The 18274-nt window shown below is 42.1% G+C and overlaps 1 protein-coding gene across 1 annotated transcript; it reads right to left on the reverse strand.

Moving 5' to 3' along the window:
* Positions 1-46: 46 nt before the first annotated feature.
* Positions 47-17380, reverse strand: ANKLE2 (ankyrin repeat and LEM domain containing 2). Its single transcript, XM_042034679.1, has 13 exons — positions 17110-17380; positions 13204-13635; positions 12038-12229; positions 11018-11211; positions 10001-10189; positions 9565-9687; positions 9151-9217; positions 8308-8489; positions 6804-6910; positions 5784-5977; positions 4508-5189; positions 4240-4371; positions 47-3498 (listed from the first exon to the last, which is right to left on the reverse strand). The coding sequence occupies exons 1-13, from the start codon at positions 17378-17380 to the stop codon at positions 3279-3281; spliced, it is 2985 nt and encodes a 994-aa protein (XP_041890613.1). The 3' UTR covers positions 47-3278.
* Positions 17381-18274: the final 894 nt, after the last annotated feature.

The raw sequence follows: 18274 nt of genomic DNA on the forward strand, positions 1-18274 counted from the left end.
TGCAGGGCTGTGTCACCACCACGAGGAACACGAGCACCAGCACCTGTAAGATGGAAATTCTGTGCGTTTTTATTTTTGTGTGTGCGCACATGTACCCTCTCACACACATCCCCTTCTACAACCTCTGTGTCACTGAACAAGCTCTTGGTGGGCAACCAGATGACACAACACCTCTTTGCCCAGGTACAGAAATTAGCAATAGTTTTGGTGACACTTAAGGTGGGGGTGGAAAGCATGAAATTGAAAATTAAGTCTTTTTTACCATAGTCTGAGTTCCTGTTTCTTCAACACTGTAAAACTCTTAAGTCTTTGGTGGTGTGCACATTGTTGCTGTGCACACACACAACAGCTGCAGGTATTGTGTGAGCAAGGCCTGCACTAACCAGTGAGTCACTCCTTCTCCCCACGTCCCATGCTGAACACAGGGTGACACTTTCAGCTATTCTGGGTTTTTAATAGAAAGTGGGATACGTCTGTATTTTTAACATGACACTTCGCTAATTAAAAAACAACCAACAAAAACACAACCATTGTTTTGCACCTTTAAAAGTGAACTTTTGGCCAAGAAAACACAATTCAAGCACTATCACTCTGATTTAAAGTGTCTCCACAGGCTCAGTGTTGAAGGGCTTTCTTCACAAAATCACAAATGATCAAATCGCTACATAAATTGCTATTTTTATCATAGCTGAAGTAATACATTGTTAGAAAAATGACCTCTTAAGTGCAGTACAACTGGACTAATGCACACTGTATAACACAGTTAAAAAAAATACTCTCCTGACTGAACCAAAACAGGATTACAAAGTGAAAGGCAAGGGTATGGTGGGTGGGTGGAGGGGTGTGTGTGAGGGTTCCTGGCTACATATACATACCAGTAACGTACATTTAAATATTAAAAAAAGAAAGCAAAGCATAATAAAGGTAAAAAGGACAAAGAACTAGTGTTAGTCTCCCTGGCTCAGTAACAAACTCTTAGCAAAAGGGCAGTGCTACTGTACCACAGCTCTGAAGGACCAGGGTCGAGAACAGCAGCTGCACCCACAATTTACCCCAGCAGCTTGGCTCTAAAATGGTATTAGACAATTAGGTCAGCTGATCAATTTCTCCAGAATGATAAAGATGTAATTTACATTAAATTATTTAAAACCCCAAAACCAACCAGCAAGAAAAGAAGCCAGTCTCAAACCTTTTAAAGTAAAATTGGGGGTATATGGGGACCTTAAAATATTTTGAAACCATGGAGCCTGCTGCATAAAAATAAAAATTAAAAAAAAACCAACAAAAAAAACCTTATGAAAAAGTCAGTTAAAATACTTGGTAACAGCAGCTTATGTTTGTGGTTCTGGTTTTTTGTTTTTTTGTTTTTTTGTTTTGTTTTTTTTTTTTAAAAGATGTTTAAGTACAACACCCCCCAAGCCCCTGGTACTTGTCTAGAATATGACTGAATGAGAGGCATTTATGTAAAATTGCTCCTCCTAATGTCCAGCTCCATGGCACTAAGCTCGATTTTAACAAAAGAGCAGAATAAACCTTTTTTTGGTTTTTTTTAAGAATAATTTCTAAAAGAGGAGTCTCTCCCCCAGTGGAGAGCTATCGCACCAAATAATCCAACTTAGAGACATTAAAAGACATCCTGTTCAGAAAGCCCAGAGAAAAACTGTATTTTATCTGCCCATAATAAGTGGATGCCACTTTTTTTTTTAAACTTCTAAAAGAACAAAAATTTAATTAAAAAAATATATTACAAAAGGCACTACTGAGCTTGCAAAAGCATTAAGTGCAGTGTTTTAGGTTAGTACCAGTCACGAACCTATGAGGGTGCACAGTTTGTGTAGGAACAGTCACTGCCGTGTGAGCAGCCCCAGGGTCTGGAATGGCCCCGGGACTGGTGGGACCCTGGGGAAGGCCGGGCTGGCCCCTCCTGCCTCCCACCTGTGTTTGCTGAACTTGGTGCCCTTCCCTTCCAGCCCTGCGAAGTGGCTCCAAGCTCTCACTCACCGTGTGGCACAGCCCTGCAGAGCTTCATTTTCTGATCAGATTTATCTTCTAACTGTAAATAGGTCTTCTTTCTTTTTCTTTTTTTTTTAACCTAGAGAGCTCTGTTTCTGGAAGCCTTTCATGCAACATTACAACTACTAGGCTTCATAAGGAAAACTCTCTGGAGTTTTGAAAAGCTTTCTTATTCTCAGCATCACGCTGTCAAAACAAGTCATTCTTACAGAAGGCTGAAGAATAAAATTATTGACTGCTGTAACAAAAACTCATTACCACGTCCACATTAGAGACATAGTAAAAGCTCAGATTCCATAAAAATATTTTTAGTCCTTAGTCCTTGCTCTTTACAGTTGGGAAATAGCCACCTCCTGGGCCACTGGCTACCATGCTAACATATTACAAACTAGGCCATTAAGTTATCTTGCTGGTAAATCTGCTGAGATTATTGCTGATGTGCTTTTGTGTAATAACTATTGAAATCTGCTAGTGTTAACAGCTTCTCTGGGGGAAATAAACAGCTAATTTTAAAGTTTTTTTCCTTAAATCTTCACACTACCACTTAAAGGAATCCCAGTAGTTTCTACAGTGCCCCGTTTCTAATGCACTTGGTAGATCATGGTGTCTGTAACAGCCTCAGAACAAGCAGAGCCTCAAGGGTCTCATGCAAATCTGTGCACACACACACACGGACAGACAGGTGAGTGTGGGTGTGGGTATCAACTGCCCAGCCCAGCTGGCTGTAAACACTCTGCTTATGCACAGGGTTTCACATCCCTCCTCCACACTGCAAAGCATCCTTGCATTCCCAGGCAGGTTTTAGGCTTTTGACTCTGAGCATTGCCCCTGAAAGCAGGAGAACGTTTCACTTCCTGCCATCGATTTCCTCTCCCGTGTTCTATTTGCTGATGATGCGTTTCCTCGACTATCCAAGGTAAAGAAAGGCAGTTGAGGGCTGTGTGTTCATTACAATGAGGATAAGTAGTGACAGCAAATACCACCATTGCTAGGGGACAGTTCAGCCCACCGTGGTACTGGCAACAAGGGTTAATTCAGAGCTACTGGACAACTGCACTGTCACGAACTTCTTGCATGTCACCAGTAATAATCTACCTCGTATATGGCATTAAGACATATATTCCATTTTTTAAACATACAGTTGTCCTCAATTGAGGAAAAATAAATAGCCAAGTAAAACCTCATGTCACTTTAGTAACATTGTAGTTTTTCCTCCACTCTAACAATGAAAACAGCTCTCAAGTCCCAGGATGATGAGTTGTATTTTAGTGGGCAGGAGGCTCTGAGAAATAGCGCAGGACACAGGCGGGGCTGTAGCGCCCAGGGCTCCCAGGCTCTGGAGGGAACGAGGCGGCACTGCCGTGTTTTCCCGGACTTCCTGGTATGGGACTGTTTCTTCCTGAATTAGGATACACTGAAGCATTTGGAAGGCCAGCAGCAATGGTTTGGGACCGGAATCTTGCCTTCAGTGCTGGACTTGGCCAACTGAAAGAAACCAGAAGTTATTGTGCACTTTTTAAAGGAAACTGCAATAAAGAGAGCAGCACTTTAACTCAGAATCACTTTAGATCTCAGAACCAATGCACCAGCTGAGAAAAATCCTATCTGGTAAGAGACAGGCCTGGAAGACTGAAAGGAATAGGAAGAGCAGGAAATATTTTATGTAGACGTGTTGCCCCTATCAGGAAGACATCGTTTCTTTCAAAATGGCCATGAAGACATACACTGTCCTTCACATGAACAGTTCCTCTGAACTGGGGTAATAAAGACTAAAAATAAAAACAGTAATAAAAAGATGCCTAAAGACATTAAATTCACCTTAACATGCCTCTGCACAACCTAAGGCAACACAGCATTCCTGCACTGCATCAACAACAGGGATAAATTAGAAACCAACAGCACAACTACCACTGAGTCCAGTGAAGGATCCAAGTACCCAATCAGTGAAGTGAGTCGTTGGCCAGGAGGAAAATACTCATGTCTGATTTGTCTGTGGAGACATGCTCAAGTTACTTGGAACAGCAGTGGAATGGAAGGAACATGACGGCAGCACCAGGAAACTCCTTATCAATAGACACCAGCCCAAAAGGCTTTTATGATTAACTTCAGAAAACAGTTAATTCTGCTGAATATTTAAAATATGGGTTTGTGGGCAACACGACCTGAAATTCTGCTATTCAAGCTAAAAATGTATCTCAACTCCTGTGACTGAGTTTGCAGCAATACCTTTGCCTGTCAGATGAGGAGTAGGACTGCACCGTGTGTTTCCATTTGTAAATCATTGGGTATTTCTGGGGATCAATCTCTGCTCCTTCTATAGCTGCTAAGACATCACCATCCAGCTTCGAGGGCTGCTCCCTAGAATGGAAACAGAACTAGATGAAAAGAGAACCACGTATTTGTTCAGGCCATAAAACAATTCCAAAACACTTTAGTTTTTATATAAGCAAAGAGATTCCCTGTGCAAGTAAGAGTTTAGAAAAACAATTCTTACCCAAGCAGGAATAACTTTATATTGTCATTTGTGGGTGAAGTCTTCAAAAGAAACTTCTGGGAAGAAAGTTCTTGACGTTGTTGTGCCTCCTTAGTCTGAATTCCAGATTCCCTGGACACTCTCTCCTTATCTAATGATATTTTGTGGTCTGTCCTTAACTTGGTCTCTCCAGGTTTTCCTGTAACTCTCGGCTCAGGAGAACTTGCCAGTGACGCTGCATAGCAGGTCTTGTCCAGAATTCCCTCATTCTCAGTTTTTTCAATGATTTTATGAGATACTCCTACAACCTCTTGCTCTTGGAATGACAGGCTTTCAAATTCTGACATCAAATTGGAAACAGGTGACATGAGGCATTCTGACCCATCGTGCAGCTGCTTTCTGTCACTGATGATCCTTTCACTGGACACAGGACTGCAAAACCCATTTTTGCTGGAAGCAGCTCCCTTCTCATAGTGCCGGGGGTGAGCTGAGGTCTCTATGATGTTTCCTGCACACTCCATGGACAGGATATCACACTCAGCATCTCCAATGGCATCAATGCTGGGCTCCCTGGACACAAGAGAGGGGCTGATATTTCGTGCTGCATTTTGTCTGTTTTTAATTTCTTCTAAGCTCATGTCATCATCATCCTCATCTAAAAATGCTCCAACAGAAATGGAATTGCAGGACTTTTTACTTTTACCTGTAAATAATTTTAACAAGAGCAACACATAAAAAGACTTTAAACAGAATGTCAAGTACATAAACCAGGAACAAATACACAATCTTTATGCCTAATTCTATTTCCTGAAGATGTCTCTGAATTTATGTAAAGCATGAACTAACCTGACTAAAGCTACAAATCCAAAATGCACACATGGCCAGCAGTGGTCTAAGGTATAAAGCTTTCCTTGGTTTTGCTTCTTGTGTCTTTCACAGTTGTAAAGAATTATTCTTTTATTTTTAGAAGTTATTTATTCCATATCTGTGGATTACAAAATTCTATACTTTAAGATGAATTCCCAAATGCTCTGAGTGAAAACATACTGCAGATAGAGGTTTTCTTATAGGGATTTCGTTTGGGGGCTACACGCAAATAAAGTACTTCACATGAAAGATAAAGACTGCACTTCTACATTCACAGTGGCTCCTTTTTTGGTACTGTAATCAGACTGGACAAGAGATGAGTAACAGCAACCACAACAGGTGAACACTGCTTCCCCTGGGCACCAAGCTTTTCCTCTCCCTCTTCTCCCCAGGTAAAACCCATTGTTTGCAGCATTTGCCCTTCTCTTACCAGAGGGATGTGGACTTTTATATCTATTGCAGGTTTCATTTTCCCCTGTTTCTGGCTGAGCCTTTTCGCTCATTTCACGATGACTCAGGTACTCTTCTAGTTTTCGCAGCCCCTCCTGGGAAGACAGATCAACAAAACAGCCCAGAAATTCCCAGTATTCAACCCACGGGAACCCCAGTTCATGAGCTAACTCCCTGCAATAAATAAAATAAAACGAATCATTTGTGAAGACATAAATATTAGTTTGACAATTAACTTTTCTGATCACATTTTAACAGCCAAACGTGCAACCAGGCAACACAATCCCACAACAATCAACAGTCTGCAAAAGCACAGACACATCCTTAGCAAAGTATCACCTCATTTGTTCTAGAGCATTTTTCACATTTAATCTACTATTTTAACAGCAGCATAAACATTGCTATCTTTAAGCTGATTGTATCTAGACATTAGATAGACAAGAATCGCCACTGATAGTGCATTCAACAGCTTTTTCTATTTGGGAATGGGAGAGGTAGGAGGAAGTGAGGGATTATTTTAAAGAATGAAATGCAGTCAGCTTTTAACGAAGTATTTTTTTCCGTATGTTGCTGACAGAAGGTATTTTAACTGCAAGGACACACCACACACACAGAGCTTTTATAAAGCAACACATTTGTATTAGGGTTATTTCATTCTGCTCCCTTTTAACAATCCCTCACTTTCACAGAACAAACAGGCTATGCATTATTTTAGATCTGCCAAATGAGGCAAGCAAATGTCTGTGAAAAGCATTCCATACATACCATCAATAATAGCTAAAATATCTTTATTGCCAAGGCTAAGAAAGCCAGGTCTCACATTTTAGCTATCTTGTTTACACAAAAATACAGTAAAAATCCAACTGCAAAACACTTCATTAAATATTTCTGCAGTAGCTTTTGCCCCAAGATATTGTGCAGTAATAACTGTACTCTCAGCACAGTCTTTTGCTTTTGCATGCTCTATTATTAATTTTTTATATTGACATCTTTTAGATACCTTCCAACTCTTTCAACACCTCTCTCCAGATCAGATTTCCTGACATTGTGAAAGAAGCCAGCTCTCTCTCGAGGTGGAGTCTTCCACAGCCTGCGAAATTCTTCAGCCTTTAAAAAACAGAAATAAATTAAAAAACCACCCCCCACAATATGAACTAACTCTGTGCTGGCTACATGTCTACCTACAGGTCTAGAAGATGTTCAGCTGTTTGCTGTCCACAGGTGTTGCTCAACTCCAGCTATGAAGGATCTCACATTGGATCTAAAGTTACTCCTTTCACTACCGGTGGTTACTTTTATCTCTGAAGTGCTCATGAAAGAGAAGGACCCTAATGTACAACCATCTGAAAATCAACTGCATAGACACCACATCTGCCTGGTTTTAATTTGTGTGCAGCAGGAAACAGAAGTATCTTGTGATTTTGCCATGTCATTTTATTTAATTACAAATGCTTCCTGGTCATTGTTTTCTAGGATGCAAAGGGGATATTTTTATATGCACAGACTTGCTACAGTTATTAGAATAAATTCTTGCTGTCTATTTTGAATTTGGAATGCCTCAAGGGAAATTCTTTGCAAAATCCCACCCCTTCTTGACTTTATATGACAAAGATCACAGTGACTAAGAACTACATTCAGACATTAAAATACCTGTCAGCAATCAAAATTATGAACTGTTTACACTGTAGATAGTATTTTTCAGAGTATAAATGATATTTAAATTTCTGTCAGTTGAACAGAAAACTGATCAAGAACACTAAGAAGAAAAAGCACTAGCATTTTGGTAAAATTGAGTCTTAAAGAATGCAACCATCAGATGACACAAAGTCCTCCACTGCATTTATTCACTGTTTCTAAAGCTGTCGTACCTGCACCATGTTCATACTAAACAAATGAGTCAAACAAACACCAGTAAGTCTGGAATATATTTAACAGGTATCTAAGCATTCCTACTGAAAACTGAAGATTTTGCTTTTCCACTACCATCAATACATTTCCAAAACCATCCCAACACCTACTATTTGGTTGTCAATTTTTCCATCTAGAAAAATATATTAATGTTAATTCAACAAGCAGAGGTTAAACTGCTTCTAACATCCAGTGGCAACATCTAGAAATGAGATAAATTTATAGTTAAGATTTTTTTAAACTGATTCATAGCTGCCTTGAAAGGCTTTGCTTCAGGTTAGAAAGTTACAGTAATTATCTGTAAGAAATAAAGGCTTGCCAGAGGTGCTCTTTGAATAGATTCCAAGAGGAAAAAGAAAACAATATTCGACTGAACTTCTACTCTTATTTACACCACATTTCTGTTTTCGGCAATAAAAAAAATATTTACAAGTTTCTGTGCTCCTCCGTCGAAAAAGATTCATCTCCTCAGCAAAGAGAAAGCCACAATCTGTGCCAGGAGCAAGCTACACCACACAAGGAACCCTGTGGGGATCTTCTTCATCCATAAAAAGGAGAAGCATAGGCATTAGAGTCACATGAAGTTCTCTCCTTACCTTTGAGGGGCTCATGGGGCCTGCAAAAGCTCTTATGGACAACACTGGGTCTTTGGGGCTGCCAGGGTATTTAGACCAAGTTCTCTGGGGGCCATCGTCCGTCTGATCGGGCGACCACGGCGCGCCAATGACCGGGGCTGAGGAATTGTCTTCTGCTCTCAGGAGAGGTACATAATAGCGACCTAAAAGAAATCATACAAAGCTTTCTCATTAAGTTTATGTTACATCAGCCTGCTGCTTCTTCCTGGACCATCAGTGCACCTGTACACTGAACCATCTGACTTTACTTCACGAGTAAAACTCCCTGTAATTCAAACTAACTGCTTTAGTGATTACAGATCACATTTTAGTGCAGGTTCCCTTCTCTTTCAAACACAAAACCACCTGCAATGATTCATAGAGCCCTTCCCTCAAGGTCTTTAACAAATTTCACAGCCTCTTGCAAATGCTTCAACACACACATGACAAAACAGAGAAAGTTCTATGTCAAGGAAACTACAAAATTACAGGACTCCCCAGCATGTCAGATACACCTCTTGCCCTGCAAAGGGTTTTTGTTTCTTTTAGATTAAACACTCTGCTCCAGGCTTGCTGAATCAGGGCCTTGCCTACATTACACAGCCATGAGGGCAACCTTGTGATGCATATATTAACAGTTCTGACTGTAATTTAAAAGACAAAAAGTTTTCTGTCCCTGATCAGTTTTAGAGTTTCCCTTTGGTTTTTACAGCACTGTACAGCAGCATCACTTAGGAACTGAAATGCTACAGAAAGCAAACAGAATAGAAGACAGTGAAGAGCCAAAATACACGCCTGACATAGTACAAAATTCTGCATACAGACCTTTCAAGTACTCTCTTAGCTTTTCTTTCAGTTCTGCAGATTTATTCTTGCTTCTTTCACAAACTACCTGTAAATACAATTTTAATTGTTAGTACAGCCTAAGAACTTCAGTTCCAAATCAACTCCAATGTGTCTTCTTCCTGAACAATCACATTACTGGCCCCTACTCATCTCACCCAGTACTTTCAATTCACAGTAGTGCAACTAAAATACATCCAACTCCATACAGTGAAAACTTTTCCACAGACACAATCAGCATAAAATATTTTTAATATTATACAGAATTTACTCTTTAATCATGACACTAGCACCTTACTACAAACCTTCTATCTATATTAGTCAGTAATGTTTGAATATGAAAAATACTGATCAGGATAACATTTTTGGGTTTGCTGTGGACATGGAGAGACTTACTTCTGCTGGAGTTTGATCATATTTGTTTCTTGGATTTTTTACAATGGCTGGGTGTGAGGTAAGCACATTAACAACATCCAAATTCCCAAACTTGCAGGCAAAATGCAATGGAGTATCAAACCACTGCAGTGGGAAAAAGGGAAAAATTCACATGCACTTAGAAAGATGATAAAGTCAGTACCACACATTTAATTTTGAGACTGAGGAAAGTAAATACGTGTCATGACTAATTATCCGAGCTCTTAACAAATATTCTCCCACCATAGTGCAGAATAATGACTACCAAAACCCACAGAACTAATGGACAGCTCCCCTTCTGTTCTCTGTCAGTCTCCCTTACACATCATTAACCCCTTCCAGTTGTTTCCATAATAATAAAATAATAATAAAAAAATAATAATAACAATAATAACCAGGTAGTCGCCCCCAATCTTACCATTTTATCTGGAGTGTTCAGGTAAAGGTCAACAATATATTGGATGCGTTTCTTCAACATGACATCATTATCATCTGGGTACATCAGCCGCATAAATTCTGGATTTTCCAGAGTGTCCAGCAATAACTGGCAGATAGCAGGCTGATTCTCCTTGGCAGCAACATGCATGACATTGTACCTACACCCTTCCTGGAAAAGAAAGACCAACATTAGAATGAACACCAATCTAAACAGCTCTCTTACACCTATCGATGTAACTGATTTAACTGCGAAAATACAAGGGTTCCCACACTGAGTGTTATACTGATATTTTTGTAAAGCCTTCTCTTTACACCCACATTATTCTTATAATTAATGAAATTATTCTTATACTCAGCTATAGTCTTCATTCCAGAAAAGAATGTGGCAAAAAAGGTATAATAAAATATCAAGCAATAAAGGGAGGTAGGAAGTTCAGTTTATAAGAGGAGCAGGAAAATGGGTGTAGATAGATATAAAACATTCAAACGCTTTGCTGTATGACAAAAAATTTCAACAGCTCCACAAAGCTGGTCTGATACAAGTTGAAGTAAGATTGTCAGTGTTTGCTAAATGGCACCTTATACATGGTTTTAGAATTTAATAGGGGTGCTTAGGTAAGCAATGCTGTAGGAACACCTAATTACAGCTTAGGCCCTACCCTGGTCTTTACAATTAGTCTGTTTTTAAAAAGATTCCAATTATTTGGAGGAGACCAAAGAATAAAAAGACAAGACTGTTCTTGCACTACTGAATAAAACTATTCTTCCCTGAAGAACTGCACACTCAGTTCCTTTAGCTCCGCTGGAGCTAAGGAGCTCTCAGGGTGACTTACAGAGAAGTGCCCCAGCTGCTGTCAGTAAACACTGAGAAACCCTGAGCTGGGTGGAACAAGGTGTCTTGAAGGAGGAGCAGGAAACATCATTCCTTCCACTTCTGCTTTCAGGCCCCAAAACTAAACCAGAACCTGGATTTCCTGTTTCCTTGCTGTTTTTTTACCTGTACGATCGTAGGGTTGTCTCCTGACCCGATCAGGTAACGAGGGTTACTCCAAATAAGTTCTGAAAATGTTGCTGTGTCTCCTTTCTCGACAGCTTTCCGAAGCTTAGCTGTGAGATCCTGAGTCCGTGGACTTTTGTAGCTGTTGGCTCTCTCCTTATTCACAGTCTCACTCTCAGGGGAGCACAAGCCATCTATCAAAACACAAACCACTCCTTTCTAGATACATTCTTTCCAGTGATCACCATTTTCACATGCTAGCCATGGAAATTATGCTTTTCATCTAAACCATGTATTAATTTTGCATCTTTCATATACAGGAGTAAGGAAACTAAACTCAATAACAAGACATTTAAATACACCAGTAATTAGTAATAGGGAGGGAGAGGAAAATGATTAATCATCTTGTAAAACCATTTCAGACTTTAATAGGGACTGGTAAACTTTGTAATTACCAGTCTGCTCCCATCCAAACTTAAAAGCAAAATTCAGCAAGAAACAACAATTTTCTGATTATTAAAATTGCTTCTGCAGTTCTGTGACTCCTGAATCCCTTTAATCTAGCAGCTGGGACACTGTGAAATATGATCAGTGCTTAACATTTTATTTTTGAACTTAAAAATTTACTTAACAATTGAGTACAGTTTTAATATACTGTGCAATTTTATCAGCTTCTTACTAAACCTGAATATCCTGAAGTCCATGAGTAAAATCAAATCCTAACAAATATGACCATGGACTACTAAGCAGGGTATCCATGCAGACCATTACCTACATTACAGCCTTAAAAAAGTAACAATGCTATTCTATATTTAAAACATTTTCCACATTTTAAACATTTTTACACTTAAAGTAAAAGTTCTTTTAAACTTCAGTTCATTCAATGCTCCACCCTTGGAAATTTTTCTGTTATTAGTATATTGATAAGGCAGCTGTTGCTTGGTCTCTCACCAAAAATAAAAAAAAAAAAATAATGCTGTCTATTGCAACTACTGTACATAGATGAAGTTCCCCACTTACCTCTGTTAAATGATCCCATTTTCACTGGAGACAAACATAAAGAGGACTTGCCTGGAGATGGGAAATAATCACAGATTCCCTTAGCAAATTTCTCAGCATCCTCTCTTTTTGTAAAAGCTTTAAAACGGGAACCCTTAATCATCTTAACAGCCTGGAGAGCTTCCTTCCTATCTTCATACACATGTATTCTCTCTGCAACAAAGAACAAACAAAACTATGTTATTTCAACAATCTCAGATTTCAACTCCTAGAAGAAGATTACAGAATTCCTAGACTATCATTCCAGCTTTGGTCTCAAACTGTTTCTCTTCCACACATGGCATAAGGATCAAAAGTCCTTTTAAATCCTGTCTCCTGGAAACTGAGTAGGAGCCTCCCACACACTGCAGGTAATGTCAGGTGAGACATGTACAGGGCTCAGCCATTTCTATCAATCAATACCTGAGCCCCCCCTTTAATGGACAGGCCAGCTTCAACAAGCATTTCACTTCCAGATGGGAAAGCAAACTCACAGCTTATTCACCCTGCATTACTTTTGATGTTCTCTTGTTCAGAAAGACTGAATTTGTAAGTGATCCACTATCACAACTTTAAGATCTTTACAGAGAACCTTAGATAATAAACAAGTTTTTCTCCTTCTCCTTTTAATGATATTGCTCAGATAAGGGTATCTTAATGTACTTTTTCTTAGTAAGAATTCTTACGACTGTCTCACAGTAAATGATCCTCTGTGCACTACTCTACTGCCAGAAACAGAAAAAGTGAAAACTTTTAGAACAGATCATTAAAGCTTCAACTGATGACAGTATAAATATTCTTTTGATTGTTTATTTAGAGGATTACTTTTTATTCTTGATAGGGATTAAAGGCACAGAAGGGGTCCAAGAGTAGCAACAGGAAATCATTTTCTTCATCTGAGCTACATCAGGTAGAGGATCTTCATGTGCAGGAACTATAATGGCAGAACACCTGGGATGTCTTATAACTGTGTTGCTTTGCCTCAGAAAATCAAATAAATACTATTTACAGGAACAAAGAAATACTTCAAGCAATGCTTACATACTAATGCAGTGGTGTTTGTAACACCTGCTACATAAACGAGGTCTGCTCAGACACAACTGTAAAATAAATGCCTGTCATTGGAAATAAGGGCAGTGAGTATTTACCATTCCTTGCCAATATGTCATCATAAACTGGGCAAACTCCATAGAATAGTGGAGGATCTCTGGACGGTGTCTGAGCAGCGATTTGTGAATCAGCACCATAGGCTGGAGCTGCACAGTTCACGTGTGTCACAGCATCTTCCTCTGGAGGGTTCAGACCCACACAGTACCCAAAGTCTGCCTCCTCAGAAGCGCTTCCATGGCTGTTGTGATTCACTGGGACATTTCCAGCAGTCTCCTCTGGCACAGCAGACCCTTCTTCCTCCAGGGCTCCTTGCTGCTCCAACAGTGCCTGAGCCAATTTTTTTTCAAAAATAAACCTCGTAGTTGCAGTAATGGGCCCACATTTCAGTCCTGCTCTCATAATCTCTTCTCTAAGCTCATCATGGCTCAGCTTCTTCAATCGGGATAATATAGTATCCATTGTTATTTCACCTACAGGAAAGGCAGAAAAGGAGATGTAACAAACACAACTTTTCTCCTGCTATTTAAATGGTATATTAAAGCCAAAGAAAAAAGTGCCTCTTAACAATTTCTCAGAATTCTGAAGAGATTCTTGCAGTGCAGAGAAGACAAAATATTTTTCAATTCAATGTGTTAGGCATGTTTTTAAGCTACCAGACCTACACCAAGTTTATTTCCTCCTCTCTCAACTACTTAAAAGAATATTTACAGCTTACATTTTATTCTTGTTCATCCTTTTTCAATTTCTTCTGCAGTGAAAATTCAATCCAGAGCATTTAATCATTAAAGTTTATGACAGGCTGAGAAATATTTGATTCCTGACAAGAAAGGCACAGTCTGTGTGTGCACTGCAATACATGGACATGAGCACTAGTCAGCCCCAAGGAAAGGGGCTGCACCTCCAGCTAAAGGCACAGAACTATTTCTAGTATTTCCTTAGGACTTTCCTTAGACAGAAGTCTAAGGCACAGTGCAGCAACCAGGGCAGGCTTTCTCTGGCTGTGATGCAAGGCTGGAAATATGTACACAACATGTTGTTTCCCAGGCCTGTTTCGAAAGCAAACAGCCAGAAAACAAAAACAACTCATCTTCAGATCTCCCCCTCCAACAAGAAACTGGAGCTGGGAGAATTTCTCCATTTCCAAAGGAATATCCTTCTCTCTGCTAGGATCCAATTCCCTCAGCTCACATCCCTCCATGTAATCCACACTGACAGCTTCCACACTGGTCAGCAAGAAGATACTAAAACCAAACTGATGCCAACACAAATTCCTTGCTGTGAAAAATACAACTGAAAAATACAGGATTTGGGCAGCTCAAGAATGTACAAAGCTTTCACATTACTTCATCAGGTACTGCAACCATGTACCTCCACAGAGGCTGTGACTCTCCTGGCACACACTGCTCAGGAAGGGAAGCTCCAGACAGAAATGATTCAGCTGGGCTGTTCCCTCAGCTTGCCTTCACTCATGCCTTACACTGCCCCTTCCTCCACTGCTGAGCCATTTCATGGGTTCTGCTGCTTTGGACAGGGGTGTATGGCAGTTCTAGTACTTTCTTTTCAATTTTGGGTTTCATCCTCACATAATGAAATTTAAGACTACTTTTCATATAGTCAAAAAACCCAAATGCACACAGTTAAGTTTTTGTCATTTCCAGCCACAGTCAATATAGAGCCAAGTAAAAGTTTCACTGCAATCTGATTCAGAACAAACGCATTCCTAGTATCAGGAAATCCTATGAAAATGTACTTAATGCCAAACTTAAACAGTCTTTCAATTATTACAAGTCAACAGTCATGTGAGTTTGAGGGTTGTTTCCTTGGAGGGACATTTCCTTTGAGAGCTGTCTCTTTTTTATGAATGTCTTATTTTGAATGTCTGTGCTTAGAGAGCAAAACTCAGCCCCCCAACATTTCACAAGTACTAAATGGAACCTCGGTGAAACAATGGGAAATGAGACTATTTCCAAGTCCAAAACCCCACCAAACAGCAGCAGAGCCACAGCTGATGCTGCTGAGCCACTTCCCCAAAGTATTGTAGTTCCCTTGAGATTCCTGAGCCTCTAAGCAACCTCACTGTTTCGATTATCTGACTTGCCCACAAGATTGCAAAGACAGATGTGAAAGATCCTCTTACTTGTTTTCAATCCTTAATCACCTGGTTTTTTAAATAAATTTGATACCAATGTGTTTTAATCAAGGGATGCACCCCTAAGGGCAATTAAAATATCCAAACTTGCTATTCTAAGGATTTTCCTTTTGAGACTGAGTAACTGTAAAATCACAAGAAAGATGAAAACTCAGGGGTGAGAAAGTTCATTGCAAAAACACCTCAATGAAAACACTTTGAAGAGTCAACATAATGCCTTAAAGAATTAACTGAGAACTGCTCCTATTTTTAGGGCTCAGAACTAGCACAATGATTCGGCAGAAGAGCAGACTTGTACATATATATAATTCATGTATGGAGAGCAGACAGGAACACACAAAAATCCTTCCTCCCTTGTGGTTAAGAAAAAAATGCCATGAAGGAGTGATTTCTCTGGTTTCCTATGTTTTGACAGAACATGGTACCTAAAACTTAGTGGTCAAAATTTTGTCTATTTAAAAAAAAAATTTATTTATTTTGTGTGCCTATTACAACTCTGGCATGGCTAAATCAAAATGAGATGGCAAAGCAGATCAACAGTGAAGAATCAGGTTTAAGATCTGCTGTTAGCATGAAGAGTTTTCTAGTGAGTTTGGCGTGGAAATAGGGAAAACACTGTTGGAATGAAAAAACAGAACTCTCACTAAATATTTGTGTTCTGACAATAAGATTTCAGCTAGCTTAGATAAGCATTACTGGTTTTTAACTTCATCACCTATTTTAATCGGTCCAAAACAAAAGGTGTGACTTGCAAACCTGAGAAACAGCGACTGCCTGGTTTGAGACAATACTTCAACCGTTTGTTACATGCAGGTGCAAAAGGAGATTATTTGAGCCGTAAAATGTATTATATAACTACAAATGATCCAGAGCACAGCCAGCACTGACGTTGCCACCTCTTCCAGTTCGGCATGTAAGGCCTTGCAAGTTACCTCTGCAAACGTGAGTAACTGCTTTAACAACAACCACATGTTTGAAGGTTCTTCCGTATCAATCAAAACCTGGAAGAATGGGCAAAAATTCTATTTTCCCTTGTCTTGCTGGATCAGTAAGAAACAGGAGAATCTGCTCTGAAAAAATATTAAGACTAGACCCATGACAGAATGAATGACTGACTTCTAAGGATGGCAGTATTAACTCTACTATTCTCATTAAATCCTTCAATAAATGAGTAATGCAAGAAAATGGGCCTGGGTTTGTCGTTGTTGGGCTTTTTTTCTTTTTTGGAGGCAGGAATGGAGAGTCACATCCTGTCTTTGGCTGTACTTGGCTGATAGGATTTGCATATGTTACAGCAACCGTGGCTTCGCGATCGGGTGATTTGTCTGTACCGCCTGTGGCTAAATGAGCCACCACTTACGAACTACGTGGCTGAAAGGGAAGGTTTGCAAAGCAAACTTGAAATAAGCCACGCGAAAAGAAGAAAGAGAAGGGAAAAGGTGGCAACTTCTCAGGAAGGAGAAACGCACACCTATGTCTAGACCCGGCGCGGGCGGGCAGGGCGCGGGAGGGGACGCGGGAAGCAGGGACAGGGCCGCAGGAGCGGGGCCGGGGCGGGGCGGGCGGAGCTGACTCTGCCGCCGAGCCGGAGACGGCGGGGCCCGGCCGTGACAAAGCGGGAAGGGGAGCGGGGCGGCGGGGCCGGGCCCGGCGGGGCCCGCAGGCGCTGGGGCCGCGCAGAGGCGAGAAGGGCCGCGCGGCCTCCCCGGGCGGTGCCCGGTGCCCTCTCCCGGCCCTCCCGCGGGGCGAGGGGCAGCGCCACCCCCCGCCAGCCTCCCCCGGCGAGGTCTCTCACCTGGGCGGCTCCCGCTGCAGCGCCGGCTCCCCGCGGCGAGCGGCGCCGGGACGGAGCGGGGAGCCGGGCAGGCGATGGGGGTCGGGGAGGAGATGGCGGCGGCCGCCGCCGCCGCCCGGCGGCCGCCCGGCCTCCTGTCCCGTAGCCGCAGCAGCCAACCCACGGCGCCGATGACGGCGCAGGCGGCCAGGAGCTCCCAGCACGGCCATCGGCCCCAGCCGGCTCCCCACAGCGACTCCCAGCCCCCGGCGGCCCCGACCCACCGCTCCATGCCCGGCCCGCGGCCCGCCCGCCGCGCGCCGGCTGCGCCCGCACGCCCTCAGGGACGGTACCTCCGCGGCCTCGCGGCTTCCGCCTCCTCCGCCCCGCGCCCGCCCCGCGCCCGCCCCCCGACAGACGCAGCAGCGGCTCCGCCCGGCGCTGACGGAGCTCCGCCGCCTCCCTGGGCCTCGCCGTGACTGCGGCTCCGCTCGGCCGCCGCTCCCGGCAGCGGGGAAGGGCGGGGGGAGGCCGAGGGGAGCGCGGCGCCGCTGCTGCGGCGGAACACGCGGCGGAGCTCCGCGCATCAGCCGCGGCTGCGGGCCGGGCGGGCGGCGAGGGCGCTGCCCAGGGCCGGGACAGGCAGGCAGGGTTTGAACTGCACCCGGCCAGCGCACGGTTTGCCATCAGCCCCGGGGACAGGGAACGTACAGGCACGTCGAGAGGCCTCTTTCGAAAGGTTCCGTCCGGGTATTAACCTCAAAATGCTGCAGCGGTCTCGCATAACCCGTGAGAGATAGAAAACCACGAAGAAGGAGGCCTCTAGTGTAGAAGGAAACAATTCCCTGCACAGATGTGAACCAGCCATCCCAGCGAATACAACATTCCTACCTTAGGGGTATAGGCACCTGTACTATGTGCAATGCGGGCACTTGCTGGTTTAAGTTACTGTCCTTAAAGAAGAAAACAGTATCCCTTTAACTCACACTGTTTAAATTGCAAGTAAGGTGCAGTAATTTCTCTCCTTGTCATTGCAATTGGCTAAATTAAAATGAAGATGACATTTCTACATTGTTCCATTTTGTACACTCAGACTCCAGATGCTAACAAATCCAGGCCAGTGTTTCTTCCCTGATGTGATCAACTAACTGAGAAAAATAAAATGGAAATACAGTGAAGTTTAGGT

The sequence above is a fragment of the Corvus kubaryi genome, unplaced genomic scaffold, assembly GCF_017639235.1.
Source record: "Corvus kubaryi isolate FWS band 111438036 unplaced genomic scaffold, C.kubaryi_AGA036_p1.0 37382, whole genome shotgun sequence".
In the NCBI taxonomy this organism is placed as follows: Eukaryota; Metazoa; Chordata; class Aves; order Passeriformes; family Corvidae; genus Corvus; species Corvus kubaryi.